At 38.3% G+C, this 19,256-nt stretch overlaps 1 protein-coding gene across 5 annotated transcripts in view; it reads right to left on the reverse strand.

Annotated features, from left to right (window-relative positions):
* astn1 (astrotactin 1) overlaps positions 1–19,256 on the reverse strand; it is a 342,836-nt gene that overhangs the window by 36,601 nt on the left and 286,979 nt on the right. For all 5 annotated transcript variants that reach the window (XM_018695889.2, XM_018695888.2, XM_018695887.2 and 2 more), the window contains 3 exons: positions 5,377–5,654; positions 3,150–3,283; positions 2,264–2,415 (listed from right to left, as the gene is read on the reverse strand). In XM_018695889.2, the coding sequence (XP_018551405.1) occupies positions 2,264–2,415; positions 3,150–3,283; positions 5,377–5,654 (564 nt within the window). The remainder of the gene's footprint in view (positions 1–2,263; positions 2,416–3,149; positions 3,284–5,376; positions 5,655–19,256) is intronic.

Consider the following 19,256-nt stretch of genomic DNA (forward strand, 5'->3'; position numbering starts at 1 on the left):
ATGATGTGCTTACATAATGTGTGTTTCTAAATCAATTTGTGTTTAACACAGTTAAACTGCATATATAGGGTATGTACTGTATAATGCTAGAAAAATAATACTACATACCCACTGAGAAGTGAGGGGGAAGAGCATGGTCTAAAAAGAACGAGGACCCAGCAGCTTTTTGTCCTGGAGGCCCCCAAGAAAGTTAATCCAGCCATGCTGTGACATAGTACACAATGATACTGGGATGATTACTACATTTCTCTTTGAAAACTGCTGGAACTGCAATAGTTTTAGGTGCTCTGGCAGAGTTAAAGCACCACACACCTCATACTAAAATTGAGGCTTTCAATCCTAAAATATCTCCAAAGAAAATATAAATACAAAAACTGAAAACAGAATCTTATTGAATCTTATCACTGAGTCTCAAATGTGGGGCGTTCACAAATATGCATTAACTGTCGCATTGCATGCATTAACACCAAGTTGTGAATCTGGATGGAAGATTATATCCACAGCATCATATCACTGTGCTTCATCGACACCATCATGACTGAAAGATACGATGAAGCAGAACAAAAAACAGAACAGAAAGTGCCCTGTGATAATGGCTGATCATATGCTTCACTAATATAAAAACATACTGTAACACTGCAATACGTGCTCATAATACAAAAGAAGAGACAAGTGCCTCTATAAAGAGTTCACACAGCAGGCTACCACTGATGTTGCTGATATTTTACACCTTCCTTACATAAATAAATGGTACAACTTAAGGTACAATTTCTTTTTTGGAAAATAAAATTCCTTACAGTTAGACTGAACATAACTACTTAACCTATAGCTCACACACACTACAATAGCAGTAATAACAAAAAGCTCCCCTGCTTCTGTCTTCTGAATCTGCTGCATTGATTAATGATACTCACTGTTCTGACTAATACAGTTTATTTTCTCATTAAGCTACAGCAAACTTTGGTACTCTCAGGGAACTGTAACAGTCTGCATTATGGATGGGATCATTACTGCTAAAATAAACCACCCCTGTTTTGCCAGCCTCGACTCATATAGGTCCTGCCAAACAAACTAGACTCTGTTATAGATGACAGAGCTGCTCACACTCCTGCTGCTCCGGTGGCTTCTCCCACAAGCTCCTCCATTTAGTGAAAACATGAGGGAAACATACCTTAACAAGAAAATCCCTGAGTCCATATGGATTAAACTGTGAAACATAAAACCTTTTCAAAACACTTAAGAAAATAATACATTACAAATTTTTAAACACTGTGTTGATTCTAATCAAATGCGTTGCTACTGTAAGAAAAAAAAATAGATAGATAGATACATAGATTTAAACAGATCACTCTCTCTTATCTCTAATTTGTCATTAACAGCACGACAAATCACAAGGCTCCTTTTCTGCAACACTGAAAGCAATTACAGTGGCACATTAAATAAGAATGTGCACATAAATACAATTTCCACAGTTGATTTTATAAATACAGTATGTAGGAATTCATTCTAATGAACAATCAAATGAATACTCCAACACTCCATTATTATTACTGGTGTACACCATCTTGTGGAGGCATTAAAAAACTACAAGTGAAATAATCCTATAACACAGACTGATGTTTAATGGGCAAGGGTCAAATGTTCATCAGGATTTATTATCTCTATACTATCAGTGCTTGCAACGATATGACTTCTTGATTTCCTTATTTTAGCTTCCCAAACTATGGAGGAAACATCTCCAAAAAAAAAAAAAAAAAAAAAAAAAAATCACAAAAGCATTTCTTGTGACAACAGCAATGTAGGTGGTTGATGCTATGCAGTAACCCCTTAGTGTAAACTGCACAGCTACAGATTGATGAAATCCCTTCTTTTTAACCTCTAGACCAGGATTCTTTCCAGGTGGTAGACTAGATAAAAACAAATTAGGCTTTTGTGGCCACATGGTGCTGACAAATTGGCAGGTTATAGCCAGCATAAATAATGAACACTGGCCAACAGCTGCCCATACAAACTGAGGCCAACTGACTTACTCATTACCCCTCTCAAAGTGGTACACATCCAAAACATCAACAGTGCCTCTTACTGGATTAGTAACTGATGGAAAAACAGGGAGTAAACTATGTTTTGGGAGTTTCTGGAAGAACTGAACTGGCATCACCCGTTGCCTGGCAACAAGAACCTATTTCACAATTTTCCACCTGTTGGATCTTGTATATCATCAATAGCCAAACTCTTGATGTGGGAAGTTCTGGGCAGACGTTACCTGTTTCAACTTTGGAGTGGTCAGTCCTCTCTGTCACCTTCTCCTGGCTAATGAGGTAATCAACAATCCGGACACCGATTGGTGGCTCAGTGTGGTTCCACTCCATGATGACCAATGAGCTGCTGGGCTCGTAGGTGTAAGACAATTTCAGCCTGGCAACAGAGTGAAAGAGATGTAAAACCACGCCACTGAGTGAAAGATGCTGTCAGCAAACTGGTCTCATTACTGTAACTGACTGTTGACATTATCCCTTGTGTTCTGCAAAACTGTAATCCAGTTAAAACATATTCTACAATGTCACAAACAGAAAATGTAGTCATTTATGCCCCTATGTTATGTCTGACTTGACTTACTCTAGAGTGATTATTTGCAGCTACATGGCTCTGAGACCCATGTGTACAGAGGTTTTCATGCCAACCAATCAATACAGTAGCTAATTTCATTGATTGGCACACCCCCTACTGGACAGGAGAAATAAATCAGTGACTGCTCTAGTCATGGATGAGACATGATCCATGAGCCATGATCGCACCCCCAGCCCCTTTGTGGTCAATTTAAATCTTTCTTGTAGTTGTTTGTGTCTCTGTGGTCATTTTGCCTTTTTTTCTTTTTGCATCTTTTAAATGAGCTTTGTGATTTTTGAACAGTCACTTCAAACAGTGACTCTGGTCTAGTGGTCCCCAACTCACAGGACCTCAGGGCCTGTGTCTTATATGCCTGTTCTATACCCCATCCATTGCTGTTATATTTACTTGCAATAAAATTTGGTGTACACATGCATCTTGATGGCAGGAGATAGAGCTCAGCCAGTAAAATGATAGATGGTATTGACCACAACTCCTATCAGAGAAATGTGTTTGGAGGAAGGTAATTTTATGTTACTAACATGGGTTGGGGAAGTGGGGCACAGGTGGGCAGCCCGTCTGTACCAAAAGCACTGGAATCACACCGACACCAGTCATCGATAACATCTCCCTTCCCTGAACACCACAGCATGCTCATCATCGCCTCCTGAAGAGCCTACAAAGAGAGAGAGGGACTTGAAAACCTCAATTCAAAGCATGTCATACTGAAGCATGGGACATTATTTTTGGACATTTTATATTGTTATTAGATATTTGGAGAATGATGGAAGTGAGATGAGAGAGATGTTTCAAAAATAAGTCTGCATCATCAGATATTGAATCATAAAATAATACAGAATGCTGGTGAATTGCCCTCATACTAAAATGAAACAGTCAACCTGCAATAAGCATTGCTAGTGTTAGTGCCACAGTGCTGTCATAGTGTCATACTGGCTCAAAATGCCTTCTGACTGAGCTGTTTTATTTACAATTTTATTTGCCTATATAGAATTATATATAAATATTATATATATTAATTATAATATTAAATAATTAGATTTATAAATAGTATTATATATAAAAAAAACAAGAGGTTGATACTGTTCAGATGGATCTCTTTAGTGGAAAATTTCTCCTAATTAGAGACATTCTCAGAAGTTAGTGGAAATGTGTACCATAGATGGGGAAGTGGACATTTTCTAGAGTACGCATTTCTGATTCAGTGCTTTCATTCTTTGACACATGGAAAAAAAAAAAATCTGAGCTTAATCAATTTCTCAATCAAACTCAACCATCATCAAAACTCTGCTTTGCATGTTTACATGCTATAGTAAAAACTGTTAAATGTATGTTCTTCACATATCACAGAATTGCTGAGTATTAGACTGACAATTGCTACATTCTGCAACTGTACATCTGCTGTACAAATAAAAATGAATAAATTCCAAATCAGGACATATATTACTGAGTAACTGTAATTGTGTGGGATGATGTGCTGTTTCACCATTCACCAATAATATCATCCATGCAATAAAATGTGCCCCTCTGTTTGCATGTAAAGGTTACTTGGTTTATGCTAAATAAATGATTAAATAAATAGTGATCCTCATATCATACTGCTACCTCTTGTTAGGTAGTGTTAAAAGCATTAACCATTGTGCTGAGCTGTATGTTGGTAAAGAGAAATGTGAGAGGAGTTTTGAAAACTGAACTTACAATACAGAAATGTGTGTGACCAACTGTAAAAATGTACTCTGCAGCTCAATAAAATCAGATAGCATCAAATAGTGATGGATGATCTGTATTGTTTTGTATCAGTTTGTTGACCATATATGTAGATACTTCACATCTTGATTTGTGATAGATATTGTGGATACACACCATTTGTAATTATATTTGTAATAATATTTGTAATAGTGCAACTGGCAAGTGCAAAGCCAAAATGCTAAAATGTAAATTCAAGATGTTGCCTATACATTGTTTCTACACCAGTAGCTGCACAGTAAAGTACTAGCAACCTCCAAACAGCTTTCTGTCAATAACAGCAGCTGCCTAAGCTTCAGGATGAAAGGCTGACACCCCAGGATGGTGGATAGCATTGTATTGACCTTCATTCTGGAGGACTGGAAACAGTATCGACATACTTTATTGATGAAGTCAAATAAGTCAAAGCATAGTATGGCAGATTATGGCACAGCATTGTACTAGAAGAGTAGGGTATGATACTCTAAAAAGAAAAGGCTTCCCTGTAAAATCCTCAGTCTCCCTAACCAGTTTCATAATGAGTCTAGTGAGGTTTTCAGGCCTAATGGATCCCACACACACTGTGCAGTCACAAATACATGGCATATTTCATTGCAGGATGTCTAGAGACTGAGTGTGATTAAATGATCATACACCCATTCTCATACCTGAATCCACTTTTAGCATTGATTATTAGCTGCTGTCCTCACACATTAAGGTACCTTGGATGATAAAATGGTGGAAAAACATTTACTTTCTCTGCATTAAAGTAAAACTTTGATTTTACTAAACAAAGGATGACAAGGATATTGGACAATAAATGCTTCCTTTAATCATGCACAGGAAAGGTAAGTGAGATAATCCAATTCAGCAGGATGAGAGAAGATGTAGCCACCAATTTTGAGGGTGTAATGGAAAAATTATATCAATGTGTGCAGAAAGGTCTATTTTCTCAGACATTAGACTGTTGTTGAAAGCTGGTTATAATATATACCTAAAAGATAAAAACAAAAAAACACCACACACCTGGTATGTCTCATTGTTAGACACTAATTCATAGATGGGTGCAGCTTTAGTAATCTGCAGCAGGACAGGCTCAGACTGCTGCCGTCCTTGTGCCGCCCTTGGACTCATGTGGCAGAGGTGGCAGGAGCGTGGGCACTGGCCCTGGCTGGTACAGTCCATACGGACCCCGGCCGCCATACGCTTTGCCCCTGTGTCCAGCAGACTGGCGATGTATGCAGGATAGGTCAGCGTCCTGGGCTCCTTGTCACGCTCTTCTGACTCCTCTGATGGTGAGTTACCTGAATGGACAGATGGAAAGGAACAGGATAACTGATTAACTTCTTGACACTTGACTGTTTAAACCATATGCGCTCCTGAGGAGGAGTTACTCGTGTGTTTTTCTTTACATGAGCATCACAGTCATCAAATGTACACTGTAAACCACAATTTCTGATCCTGTTTATTGCTGTCTTTCCCATAGATCTAAATGTAGATGTCACTTTAGTCCCAACAATGAACTCTCTTTCAAAGTTATGTAGAGCTTTTCCCCCTCTCATCTTGATACAAACATCAGAATCAACTGGGCCTGTTCAGTATTTTTACACATGACACAGCATGATTGGATGTTAATTGCTTAATTGTACCATGTAGTGCACCTGTGTTGAAGCATCTGCATTCATTATGTTTCTCCACTCATTTATTCAGGTTTTTCCTTTCATTTGTCACCCATCTGTACTGTACTACGCTGTGTAGATGGTGAGGTCACATGTTCCTAGTAATGAGATAAGGGAGCGAAGGAATGAAAAAAGCTGAACTGAGAGAATATTTCTTCTCCCTTTAGCAACATGGCAAAACTACAAAGCATTAATGTGTTCCCACATTCCCAAATCTCCCTTCTGGAGTCTTTTTAACTTTTCTACATCACAGGCAGAATACATGAGCAGGAGTGTAAATATTTGGGCCACAGCTACAGCTACAAAGAGCTCAGTTTTCTCTCTAGCAAATAAGGTGAACTGGGGAGATCTCTAGCGAACAACGCAACATTGCATTGAAGTGACTAACACTGTTATTGCTGTTGCTATTGACCTCAATGATTTCTCTTTCCTTGCTTAGGTTATACAGAGAAGGATACACTAACCGAGGAAGAAAAGCATGGTTGTGACAACAATGGCACTAATAAAGTACTTTCTTTCAGTACTGCAGAATTCAGAGGGGGACTGTGTTTTACTTTACAACACCTACATAGCAATTTTACGTCAAACATCTTGTGTAATTTATTGTTAGAAGCTGAGTTGAGTACACATCGGGGGGGCATTTGTCTGATGATGGCAGTTTAAAATAAAGAAGATCTCAAACTCTGGTATGAAAGAGCTGGGAGATCTTTAACATGTGAACAGAGAGATCTACATGTTGTACAGGGACGTTAGAGGACAGATAACCATAGTCTGGTCCTCTAAAGCCAAAAGACATAAGAATTGAAAGAAGTCCTAAAAATTGCTTGTGATATTCTGAAATGATATAATAACAAAACTAAAATGCACAACATGAAAAAAAAAAATGTTGCTGTGAATACTTATATTGCTTTGTTCTAGAGCAGAGTGGCTGTCTGCCTCCAGTTATACTGTATACCATTAACTGTTAGAATGCTCATCATGTGTGACATGTGGTGGAGTGTAAATCTTGACTGGTAATTAGATGTATTGTATGCAAAAGATCCATAAAAAGTTAACTTTTTCAAGTTTGTTGCATTTAACTTATGCATTATGTAAATATGAGAATCACTTATTCCCCATAAAATTTTATTTTGTCTCAGACAGAGTAGCTTTCTCATTTCCAAGGGAAGCCACAGAGCAGCAAGACAGAGAAACATGCTTAATGCAGGACTTTGACACTATTTTTCCTTTTTAAAAGGGGGGTGAATTTTTAGATTACCATTTTGGGAGACTGCTTGGCTGTGAGCAAATGCAGGCAATTTAAAAAGCTTAAGCACCAATTAGGGAATAGGCTTGTTGTGCAAGCTGCCTTTGATGGAATATGACTCAGGTTTGTGAGCTATGGGATGATGGGAAAAAGATTGCACACACGCTCAGGGACTGGTTCATATGTGCACAATAACGATGGCAGAGCCAATTTTTTCTAATATGCCATACCTTTTGTGCATTACTGTTTACTTTTAATGCAAGTCATAATGTGTGGAATTGTGATTTGTTTCCTCTGCAAATTCATTCTCTTTTTACTGAGTGTAACAGATGTGTGTATGTATCCTAACAATGTTGCTATATTTCCATTTAGTGTCAGAGGAAACACCGTAAATGAAGGTTATTCTATTCATTTAAGTTCAGTTAAATAACACAACTTCTCATACTTGATATATCAAAACAAACTCACACACCCCTAGTCACACCTCACACCTGCATGCACCAAATATTTTTTTCACTTTGACTTTTAGAAGACAAATAACACATCTCCATTTGACTTTTTGGTACAACTAAGCCGTCAAATACAAAACCTAGTAAGTGAGTAGTTGAATGTCTCCATGGACTGTCACAGTGTTTGTGCTGACATTTGTGTATATGTGTGTTTGTATGCGAATTAGTGACTTGTCATTAAAAAAGAGATTAAAAATATAAGAGCTATAATCACAGATTTTGCAATTATCACCTTGTTGATCATCCCTCATCTCCCACAGATCTCTGCAATATACACACACTTCATTTTGTCATATAACACCTTCTGAGTCATTAACTATAACAGCTTTTCCAAGTACTATCATGACTGACAAGTTACAGTAAATTTAATTAAGCTGAATAAAGGGTTTCTGTTCAATCAACAATTATATATCTATACATCTATATAATTCTTTAGTCATTCAGTTGTTTTGGTTACTCAGGATGGGCGGTCTGGAGCTCAATTAATTAGAACAACAACAACAACAAAAATTAATAAATAAAAACTGAGTTTAAATGTTTCTTTTTAAATCATACAGTCAATAAGATAATTCAAAGAGTCAGGAGGTAATAAGAAAATATACATACCTTTTATTTATTTATTTTATATGTATATGTTATGTACATGTTAATCTGAATAATAAAAGAAAACAAAAACACAATATCTAATATCTAATGTCAGATACTAAATGAAAGTCTCTTGTTAGACCCCTTGTGGGTCTATTTGCATGTGTGTGCACATCTCGACTGAACATATCCTTGACAATGTTAGCATGAAGCTTCAAGGCCTCGTGATAAGGTTACTGAGACCAATCGACAGATAAGGCTAAACCAGTCAGAGGTATGTGTAGGTAAATAAGGTCACATCAAGGGAGAACAAAATGAAGCTCTGGATGTTCACATATTTTGACCCCTGAGAGGCATGTGTGCTTTGTGCATGTGAGAGTAAAACGTCTGAGAAGAGGATCTCTGCATGCCATGATTTCACAAGGCTTATCAAAGGCAATAAAGCAGATGCTTAAGCTTTTGTTTTGTAGTGTGTTAGTGTGTGGGTAGAAGTAAATCAATGAGGAGAAAAGAGACAAAAGAAAAAGAAAAAAAACATCAAGGAGTTCGAAGAAAAAGATCTAAAACTTGTGTGATCATGTGAGTGTGTTGATGCATGTGCACCAAATATTTGTATTCTCAGACTAGTTCATCTGAATGGTGCCAAGGCCGTCAATGTCCTTGCACTCCAGACCAGCCAAACTTTAATCTATCCTTGTCAAACTGGCTCACTTCCCGCTAATCAACCTCTCATCATTCTATCTTCACTTGCCACCTCCAGGCAGATGGAAATTGAATGTGGCAGTCATATTAGGGCAGCTGGGAGCCTTTTAGTTAAAAGAAGATTGACATTGATTAGTTCACTTTAGTTTTGGTTTAGTTAAGCAGCATTCAGTGCCAGCTGGGACCACAGGGGGACATTAAAATGGGCAAACAGCCTGCCCAGAACACACCTGATGGCCAAACATACACAGCATATTATCACACCATGTCCTTTACTTCAAGTTGTAACTGTTAATCTAGGGGCTAAGAACATTGTATAGCATAGATAGACAGTATTATCCACCTAAAGCAAGTGTGTGTCCTTTCTCAAAGAGAAAATGGCACATTAATTCACTTAGTTTCCTCTCTCAAGGCAGCAACAGGATCATAGAGAATGCAGAGTTTTGAGCCAGTGTTATGTGTGCAATCAATAGGAAATAAATAAAGAAAACATTTCAATAAAAACATGCATTTTTAACTTCAAATTTTATGTAATATTTGGATGAAACTAGAACGTACAACTTCTCTGATGCTTTAGTGAACATTACAAAGTCAGCCTGCTGTCTGACTTTTCTCCTGACTGACTTTTTGTTACTGTTGCACTACATTTTTAGCATTTGCTATTTGTAGTTATCACTTGTAGCCAAGGTAGACTTTGTTGAGCAAGGCTTTGTTCATTAAATTGGAGATTTTATTTTGTCATATTTTAAGAGCAGATTGTGGGACTTTGGTGACATTGGTGTGATTTGGCTCCAGTATATTCTGTATTTTCTTGGCTTTTGTACCTTGTTTTCTAGGGGAATAACATTGCAAAAACAGGATACTTCTTTTGCATTGTTTCTTGTTAATGATACTCACTGATGGCACACATTATCTCTTTTGTTTCTATATTTTTCTTAAATGGATACGGCTGCCCTTGTTTTGCATGTAACAACTGCTCTGCCCTTCAACACAGAGGGAGAATGGCCCTCCAGAACATTCTGTGAAAAGCCTCTCTTGGCTATTTAGTGAGTCAGTGACATACATCAAGAATCACCCAACCAGCTCCTCTGGTGATGAGCTCCTGGGGTCAGTAACTGCTTAATGACTGTTTACTTATCTCCTGACAGACTGCTTTACTGTTTAATTAATTTTATCTTATGTGATAAAGCTTGTCTGAAGTGACATATATAATGTCTATCACCCAATAAGTGGCCTTTAGGTGCTAAACTGACTTAATGCTTTTCACAGTCATACCAAATATAACACATGGCTGCTATATGAATCAAGTTAACAGGAGAAAATGAATACCTGGCCTTTAAATGTTCAGGTGTAGGAAACATTTGCACACAAATCTTGTTGCATGTGGCAATGTGAGGCTTGGTGTGGTGCACTGAGGGATACAGCTGCATTGTGGGTTTTGGATAATATGTTTCCTCTACAGATGTGTCTTCTCAAGTTGAAGAACCATGGGTTCTAATACTCTTTTTCTGTCACATAAAATAAGACAAGAGCACACCATGCTCATCTTTGAACTTCACTTATCATCTCTCTCCTTTTGTGATTCTTAGCCTGTACCTCCTTTCTGCTGCACCTCCTCTTTGTGACTCCTCTTTCACTCTCAGTAAAAGGCACAATCACACCCTTTTTCCACAATGCAAATACATGTGGGCTAGGTGTGAGGGAGGAAAGCTCTTACCCTGCATCTCCCTAATACAACAAGAAAACCAATCTCTATTCTCTCACATTTTCTGACACTTCCTCTGCCTTTGCATTCTCACTACCTCTGTAACGCTTTTGCTCACATTTCCACCTCTTTTCTTCTGTCGGTCTTTAGCTATCTTAAAGTCTAAAAGGTGCATTCACACACTTATCTAAGCATTTAAACTGCTGTCAACGTCAACCCACGCATCTACATTTAGGGAAGAGTAATGACTTGCAGTATACTGCTTTGAAGAGAATAAATCTTGAGGAAAATGCACGCACTTGTATGCAAGCACACACACTCACAAAGCTCATTAAATGTAATCTGTGTTTGACAGAGTCAGGCGCTCCACAAAGGAAAGTGATGACAAGACAAAATACAGAAAAAGAACCTCCATATCCTCCCCTCTGCTTTGTCCTTCCTGAAATACAATTTTTGATCCAATTTTTGCTACCTAATCTGATTTATTTCTGACCACAGGGGTGAGCACAGACTACCTTTGTGAGCCTTTGTGCAGTAGTATGTGTGATACTTTTATGCTTGTGTAAACATTTTTCAGTTTTGGAAGTGCTGAAAAGGATTTGGCCTCAGTCCTTATTTCATTCAAAGGGTTGATATGTATTTATGTAAAAATTAATGTTCCAGTAGTTTTTTTTATTTTGTGATATTTTATACTGATTATGTATAATACTATAAGTGTCAGCTCTGCAGCTTTATAATCAATTTTGGCTGTTTTGGTCTTACAGCCTGCTAACTCTGCTCTCATCAGCCTTATTTTGAGGAGCACCATGTAGTTTTTTTTTCAGAAACAGAAATAAAACAGAAATAAGATTAGTTTAAGTGAAAAATCCTCTGATACACCAACTGTAAACTAGCCACCCAGCAACAAGGCAGATGAGGTTAGCTGCTAGATAGTGAAGCATTTAGCAGCTGAAAACCAAATATTTTGCTCAGGAGTGGTGAGACCTGAAAACAGTTAAAGGGAGAGTGAATATTGGATGTAGCCTACACTCATCAATTGACCAGAAATTCAACTCCAAATAAATACCAACATTGCTCTGTGTCTGCTGGATGTGTAAATAAGGAACTGCTCGCTAACACATTAGCAATAGCAACTTTATGGGGCAATATAATTTTAGAATAGTGTGTTTTCTTATCTCCTGGAGTGGTAAAATAAATAAATAAATACATAAATAAAAATATTAGAATATAATAAAATGATGCATTTTAGGATTATGTATCATTTGGATTCATATAATTTAAGGTTTATTACATTTAGAGTTAAGGGTGCAATTAAAGGTTATTTTGTCTTGGTAACTGGTTTTAGCTATAATTTTAAAACCAGATCAAATTTTTAGTAACTCTTAAGGAGGAACTACTGTATATGTCAAAAAAGTTATACAAAGCCTCTGCGCCTCCAGAAGGTGCTGATGAACTGTCTCTAGTGATGTCACTTGAGTAAGCATAGCTGGCTGAAGACTACAAGTTTGATGATGAAAAAACTTCTGTAGTGGAGTCAGTAAAAGGTGAGTTTACTAAACCTCTGCTCAGCCTGCTCTTTATCTCGGCTTGAGGCTGGCGGCTCAAGGCTACATAAGATGCAACTAGCACCGCGCACCCAAATCTTTGACAGAACTGTCGGAGATAGAGTTGCATTGTGGATGATGTAAACACCAGGTCTTGCCAAGAGAGAATTCAAAGAATCAAAAAAATACTACTTTCTCTTATTCTGTAACACAGATGATGAGTCAAACAGCATTATATGATTCAAATGTGGAGTGCCCTTTAATAATGTACAGTAAGAGTAACACTGTAGCAATGGTGATATTTAAGATATTTCTCCCAACAGAAGGCTTGGACATAGCCTTGAAACCAGTCTTTGCTAGCAGCTAATAGGCTTCACTAAACTGTAGACAGAGGACAGATGCATGATGGGAAACTTGCAGCATGAGCATGTATAACTTTATGTGTTTATTCGTGTGTTTGTGTGCATGTGTTGGTATGAAGCTGGGGATTTGGGGCTGCTTTGACCCATGCTGTACCAAGCAGAATGACTCATCATCTCTATAATACACAACAGATGGAGCTCAGAGCTATACAGATTCATATGATACCTCTACATCCACCCTTTCCTCCCACACTCTCCAGTGAGAGATAATTCATGTTCATCCGCCAGTGACTGACTCAAGTCAGTCCTCATGTTAACAAAAATATACTTTCAACACTATAAATGTTTATGGGTATGAGAGAGAGGAGAAGAAAAAGAGACATGGCAAGAGAAGCATCTATTTAAGCATGTAATCTTCAGATATTGTTTGTGTTAATACATTACAGTGTTCTGGAGTGAAAGCTTTCATTTCCTGTCTCTTACAGACCGGCAGATCCTCTCCATTATATCGCCTTTCATCAGACTCCTTTGTGAAATGATGACTCATTAAATCATCATTCATCTTCGTGATCAAAGCGCATGATTTTAGCCCCTGACACCATCAGCATCATTCTTAACAGAGGCTTTTAAACTAAATGCCTGACTTGACACCTCCGTGGCTCATGCCTTTCCCAGCATGAACCCTCTCTTCCATCCTGTGCGGAATAATGCCATTAACTGTGAATCCACTGACTTCAGTAATTGAGAAGTACCTTTTTCAGCCACTAGATGACGGTAGTGGATCATTGACATGGCCGCAAGATTTAGAAACAGGAGCTATCAGTGTACAAGCTCCACCGTTCAGCAGGCAAAAGCAGGGCAAATCATACCTAACCTTTTAAATGTGCTTGGCCGAGATGAACATTACATGCTTATGGAATGCAATCATGAGCTCCTGCTGATCTGAAAATGTCGGAAATCAAAACAGGCAGCAGCTTAGTAAATGGGAAGGCAGTGAGATGGAAAACTGCATTAAAAAGGGGGAGTTTTGGAGGGATCACGCCTATTGTATGTAGACGAGAAAAATGATAAACAGAATTAGAGGCAGCAAAGAGAAAATGGAATAAGACACAGATAAACAATATTCTGGGTGTGCTGCGTGTCGGTTTCTGTGGTACATTCTAAACTCCAAACCTACAAAATGGAACATCAGAGCGCTTAAACAAATCTGTGTGACAGGCGAATCTTCTCAGATGTGTTGTGCAGTTTTTCTCTACATGTGTGCATATATACGTGCATGGTTGAAATGACACCTTCCCAAGCAGCCACGTGCAGTTTATACCTGATAAGTCATGGCAGCATGATGCTTCTCTGGCCATATCCAGGTAAAGCAAATTGTGGGGGAAAAAAAAGTGTGCATCTTTCCCTCAGCTGCAAAGCCACACTGAGATCTGCTGTGACTGTTTCAGTGTGGAGCATATGAGCGAAAAAGGGGAGGCGAAGGGAAGACGTTTGTTTGTCACTGTGTTTGAGTGTGTGAAAGGGAGGGAGGGACAGGAGTAGCATGAATTTGTATGTTTTTGTGCAAGTGAGAAACTGGTAAGTTGAGAAGACTGACAGAGAGAGAGAAATGTGTGTGTGTAGAGTGGGAGGATATGTATTAGCGTGTGTATGCTCTGCAGTCTAACAACACTTGAACTCCCCTGTGAATCCATGTCAGCAGCACAATCAACCACTTCAACATGACAATCAGCACCAACTGGCAGACTCTCTCTCTCTCTCTCGTTTCTCTCTCTCTCTATATATATATACCTTTATATGAACAAATGTATGCAAATGCCTAGAATTTACCCTTTAAATTCACCTCTTAGAAGACTGTGGTAAAAATAACTGCACAGCACAAAAAGCCCTGGTGATTAGACAGGTCATCATTCACCTGAAGGCCCTTGTTCGATCCCTGTGTGGCCACAACTGTTGAAGTATCCTTGAGTAAGACAGTAAAATCTTGCTGCTAACTGGCTGACCTGCACCTCAACCCAATGGGCAAAACAAATTTCCTCATCATATCAATTTGCAAATTACTAATTTACTGTTGTAACCGCTCATTAACCCGGAATTTATCACTAACCTCAAATTAAGGACTTTGTAATGGGGAAAGAATGAAGCTGAGGAAACAGATTATAGTAATTTGCTCGATCATTTACTGGTAATTACTAATTTGTTTACTGGTGAGAAATAAATACTTTTCATCAAATTGCAGTTATAATAATTCAGCAGTCTTCAAGTCTTTAAAGCTGTATTATTCCAAACTATACTGTCAGAGGAGTTATATAGCTGTTTATTTAAATTAATGAGCTGTAAATACATGTGTTACTGATTTCTTCTCTTTTAGAATGAATGAAATATATCAGGAAAGAGAACAGAAACACATCCGTATCCCAATGTTCAGACAAGTGAAGAAATTATTCAGGGCATGCTGCAGTGCAACATTCCTTGTTTAGCTGTTGGATGTTGTCAATCGTCTCCGTCAGTGTTGCTCACAAGGCAGTCGGTGGAGGCTTTATGTGTGAATGGTGCAGACTGATGCATCTCACACCATCAGGAGGTCTAGTGTTGTTTGCTGCAGGCCAGATATGCTAAATGATCTCTGAGCTCTGTGCTGTCCCACCTGAACTGGTAGTCTAAGGCTCAAAGTAAGGAATGATGCTGTTTGGCAATTCTGGTTTGTGTTGCACACAAATAAATCACCCATGAATTCGGGCCGAGATTTTTAAAAGCCCTGGAAAACATATTTTTCTTCATCAACCTCTCAGATTCTTGGACCCCACTGTATGTGCTCTGTTGTAACATCCAACAGTGATGTGATGGGCTCCTGGTGTATACCTGTACATCCCTGCAGCAAGGTGAGGAGTTTAACCACTGGAGGTCAGTGTAAATAAGTTTTTGTGTTAAGTTATTCTTTAGTGATGCTTTTTCCCCCCAGAATCTTAACTTTAGATTGTAATGTTATCAAGAAAACTAAAGTTATCAAACCAAGTTTCCAGTGTTCTTTTCTGGAGCCACCGGCCTGGCATACAGAACAAACCATAATGTTTTTTAATATGGTTTTTCAGGTAGGTATGTGTTCAGTATCCCTCTCAGATCTATAAGGTAAAGCAGGGAAAATACAGTGCAATTCTGTCATCATTGGAACAACAGTGCCCTATTTTCTAAGTGATGTTGACTTTTGTAGAATAGTAGACTGTATTACTTTCAAGCCATAATGGGCTTCCACACATCTGCTTTCATGACTATTTTTACACTATATCCAAAAAACACAGAATAGCTGTGCCAAAAGTTGAAGAAAAAAATCACATTTTTGTGTGAAAAAACTGGCATATCCACCAAAAAAGATGTGATAAAGGCTGATAGAGAGGATTTTTTGAATAAATGTGTTACGAGTAAGATTTTGAGATCTGTTTTGGCATATATGAGTGAATGGATCGCAGGAAAAAAAAAAGAAAACATTCCCCTTATTCAGGCAGTGAATAAAGAAGATGGAAAATATCTGGTCTTACATCATATCCAGGAAACTACACAACCTAAAGTTCTCGTAAAGTTCAACATCGCTTTAATGTGACAATACATCTGCAGCATTTCCCTACCCCTCTATCCTCTTTACCTGTACAGGCTTTCAGATTCAAGCCTGCCGGGTAAGGCTCTTCATTCTGCCTTATCCTTCATCCAACCCACTGACATAACTAGACATGTAAACCCACACACAGAAGTTATCTACAGCAGTATCTGACAAAGCTCTGTAAGCCTTGATGGAGACTTTATGTTAAACGCAGTATGTGGCACATAGCAGGCCATGAACAGATGCTGTTAGTCTAAGTGGTGATTAGGGCTGCTGACCACGGCCTGACAGCCCCATTAGTGACATCTCCTTGATGGAAGCTGAAGGGCCCAGTAATGGTTTCTGTCTGTCAGTGTGTTTCTCTACATGTTCTCTGTACATGTTCATCAGCTTCACTTTCTTAACTTTCACTTACTCTGACTGCATTCTTATTTTTCATACATACGGTTTCACAGTTTTCCAGGTAACAGAGAGTAACTTGGTGTAACTAAGATATCAGACACAAATATGGTACCTGGGTTGTTCCAATATCCACTAAACAATTTGAAATAACCCACTGGAAAATGATCAAGTTGGAATTGGATCAAACATCTTGGACTACTGCTTCCTAAGAGCTTTGTCATTGATCTGGTCAAGAAACAGTTACAGTTCCACCAGGAACGCACATCTTGCAGAAGCGAGAAATTTAAGACTGTAATGCTAAACAACCCATCAAGAAGGTACAGTTGATCTGAAATTTTGTTAATTGGTCGTTTGAGAGGAAAGTTTCATTTTAAATCTGAGTTTAAAACATGTACCTATGAGCATTATTTTGTGACATCACAACTAATTTGGGGGTCCAGTATGCAACAGATGTGATGTGGAAACTTGAAACCCTAAGCACACATGCACTGAGAATTACTTTACAGTGAAGTAGAAGACATCTTGTGTCCAGCAGCTAAACTGTTATTATTATTAATGTTACGGTTATCTCCCTCTCTCTCTCAACCCAACCAGCCGAGGCAGATGGCCGCTCACCCTGAGCCCGGTTCTGCTCGAGGTTTCTCTCTCTCTCTCTCTTGCCACTATTGCCAAGTGCTTGCTGATGGTAGAAATTGTTGGATCTCTGTAAATAAGAGTATGGTCTAGATTTGCTCTATATAAAAAGTGCCCTGACATAACTTCTGTTGTGAATTGGCGCTGTGTAATTAAAATAAACTTGACTTTACTTGACTAAACTTTTAAAATGAACAACATCCGCATATTCATAGATTCTAGAATCTTTCAGAATTATTCAGTGAGTATTTTTATATTGAGGCATGTCAGGTACTACACTGTCCTATTTTCTAGCATTAACGTACATTATCTCTACAAACAAAACTTTGACTTTTATCACAATACCTACATATAGGCTACTATACAAAGACTACTACTCTAGGATGTCCAGTGTCTCCAGTTGTTCATTAACACAATGCAACATGTATCAGAGCCCTTACTTTATGCCTTGCTACATACAGTGAAAACCAGCTTATGCAGTATTGGCACTGGATGTAAGTAATGTCCTTCATAGTTGTCCAAAATATATATATACTTCCTGATGATTCTGGGCTGCGTGGATTTGAAAGTGATGGTGCACATATTATAAACATCATATCTTAAAAAGGCCTTAAGTGGAATCTGAGCCAGCATTCACCATACTGTGGGCTTGCTGAAGTAACCACTGTCTCTAATGTTTAATTTCTATGTCTTGTTTCTCTCTTAACTCTATCCCCCACCTATTTTTGTGTCTTCGTCTCTAGTACTGCTCTTTCTATCCACCCCATCTGCTGCTCAACCTAACACTGTGGGTTTGTTGAGAGATCTCAGCCAAGAGCGATTTATCTTTTTTCCTCCTGCATGCCTTATAGTCAAAAATTACACCACCGGCTCTTTTCCCTCAGATCTGTGAATTGTTGCTGGCTATAATGCTGAGCAGTGTGAGCTCGCCTGGTACTAAAGACCAGAGTAATGTAGTGTAGCAAAATGTTTCTCAGCTGATGCTGGTTTCATGTCTGTTTCTGTTACATCTCTGTGTGACAGGAGCTCTAGGAGGCTTTAATGAACCTGAGATCCAGGAGAGAGACAACTGAATAAGGTGTAATGATGTTAGAAACTGCTGGTGGTTGAGAGATAACATGAAGAATGACTAGAAAAGGCCAGGTTTGCATCAGTGAGGCAGCACTGCCTGAGACCTTACAAGCCTGAATATCTGTCACTGACAGATATTCAGTTCCTCTTTGACTGATGACCTTTGTTTTTACTTTTATACACAGCAGGAGCTAGAGACTGGGTGTTTAATTCAAGAGTTATAATCTTACTTTCTGTTTTGTTGCATTTGGAGACATTTCCCATATTTCACTTCTATATAAAGACAACACAATTTTACGGTAAATCTCAGCATGAGTTTGTATTTTTCTTCTATTCCAGGCTTTATATAATGCTGTTGGAGCTGGTTAACAAATTAACATATCTTACCAACAGCAGTCACAAGTAAATTCCTAAATGGGAATTAAAACAGTATGTGCTCTCAGGGCATGTGTTAGTTTTCATATACAGTATTAACAATAAATGTCCATCCATTATCTATATCAATTATCCTTAAGGGTCACGTGGGGGCTGGAGCCAAACCCAGCTGACACTGGGTGAGCGGTGGGGCCGGTTCTGGGCAGATCATCAGTCTATGGTAGGGCACAATGCCCATGATATGAAAAACACTCTCAAATAATAGCAAATGCAATTAGTCTGACATACAGTGAAGGGAAAAGATATAATAGTTCTTTATTGATCTCAAAAACCTTAATAGGAATAATTATGAAGTAAAACACACCCATGCCACAAGAAAGCAATACAATATTAAAAGCCATTGTCGCAAGCAAATAATTGGCATAGATTTTGACTTTCTCCAACTTATCATTTACAAACTCAGCATACATGAAAGGTCATAGTGCTATTGTGAAAACT

The sequence above is a fragment of the Lates calcarifer genome, linkage group LG4, assembly GCF_001640805.2.
Source record: "Lates calcarifer isolate ASB-BC8 linkage group LG4, TLL_Latcal_v3, whole genome shotgun sequence".
Taxonomy (NCBI): Eukaryota; Metazoa; Chordata; class Actinopteri; family Centropomidae; genus Lates; species Lates calcarifer.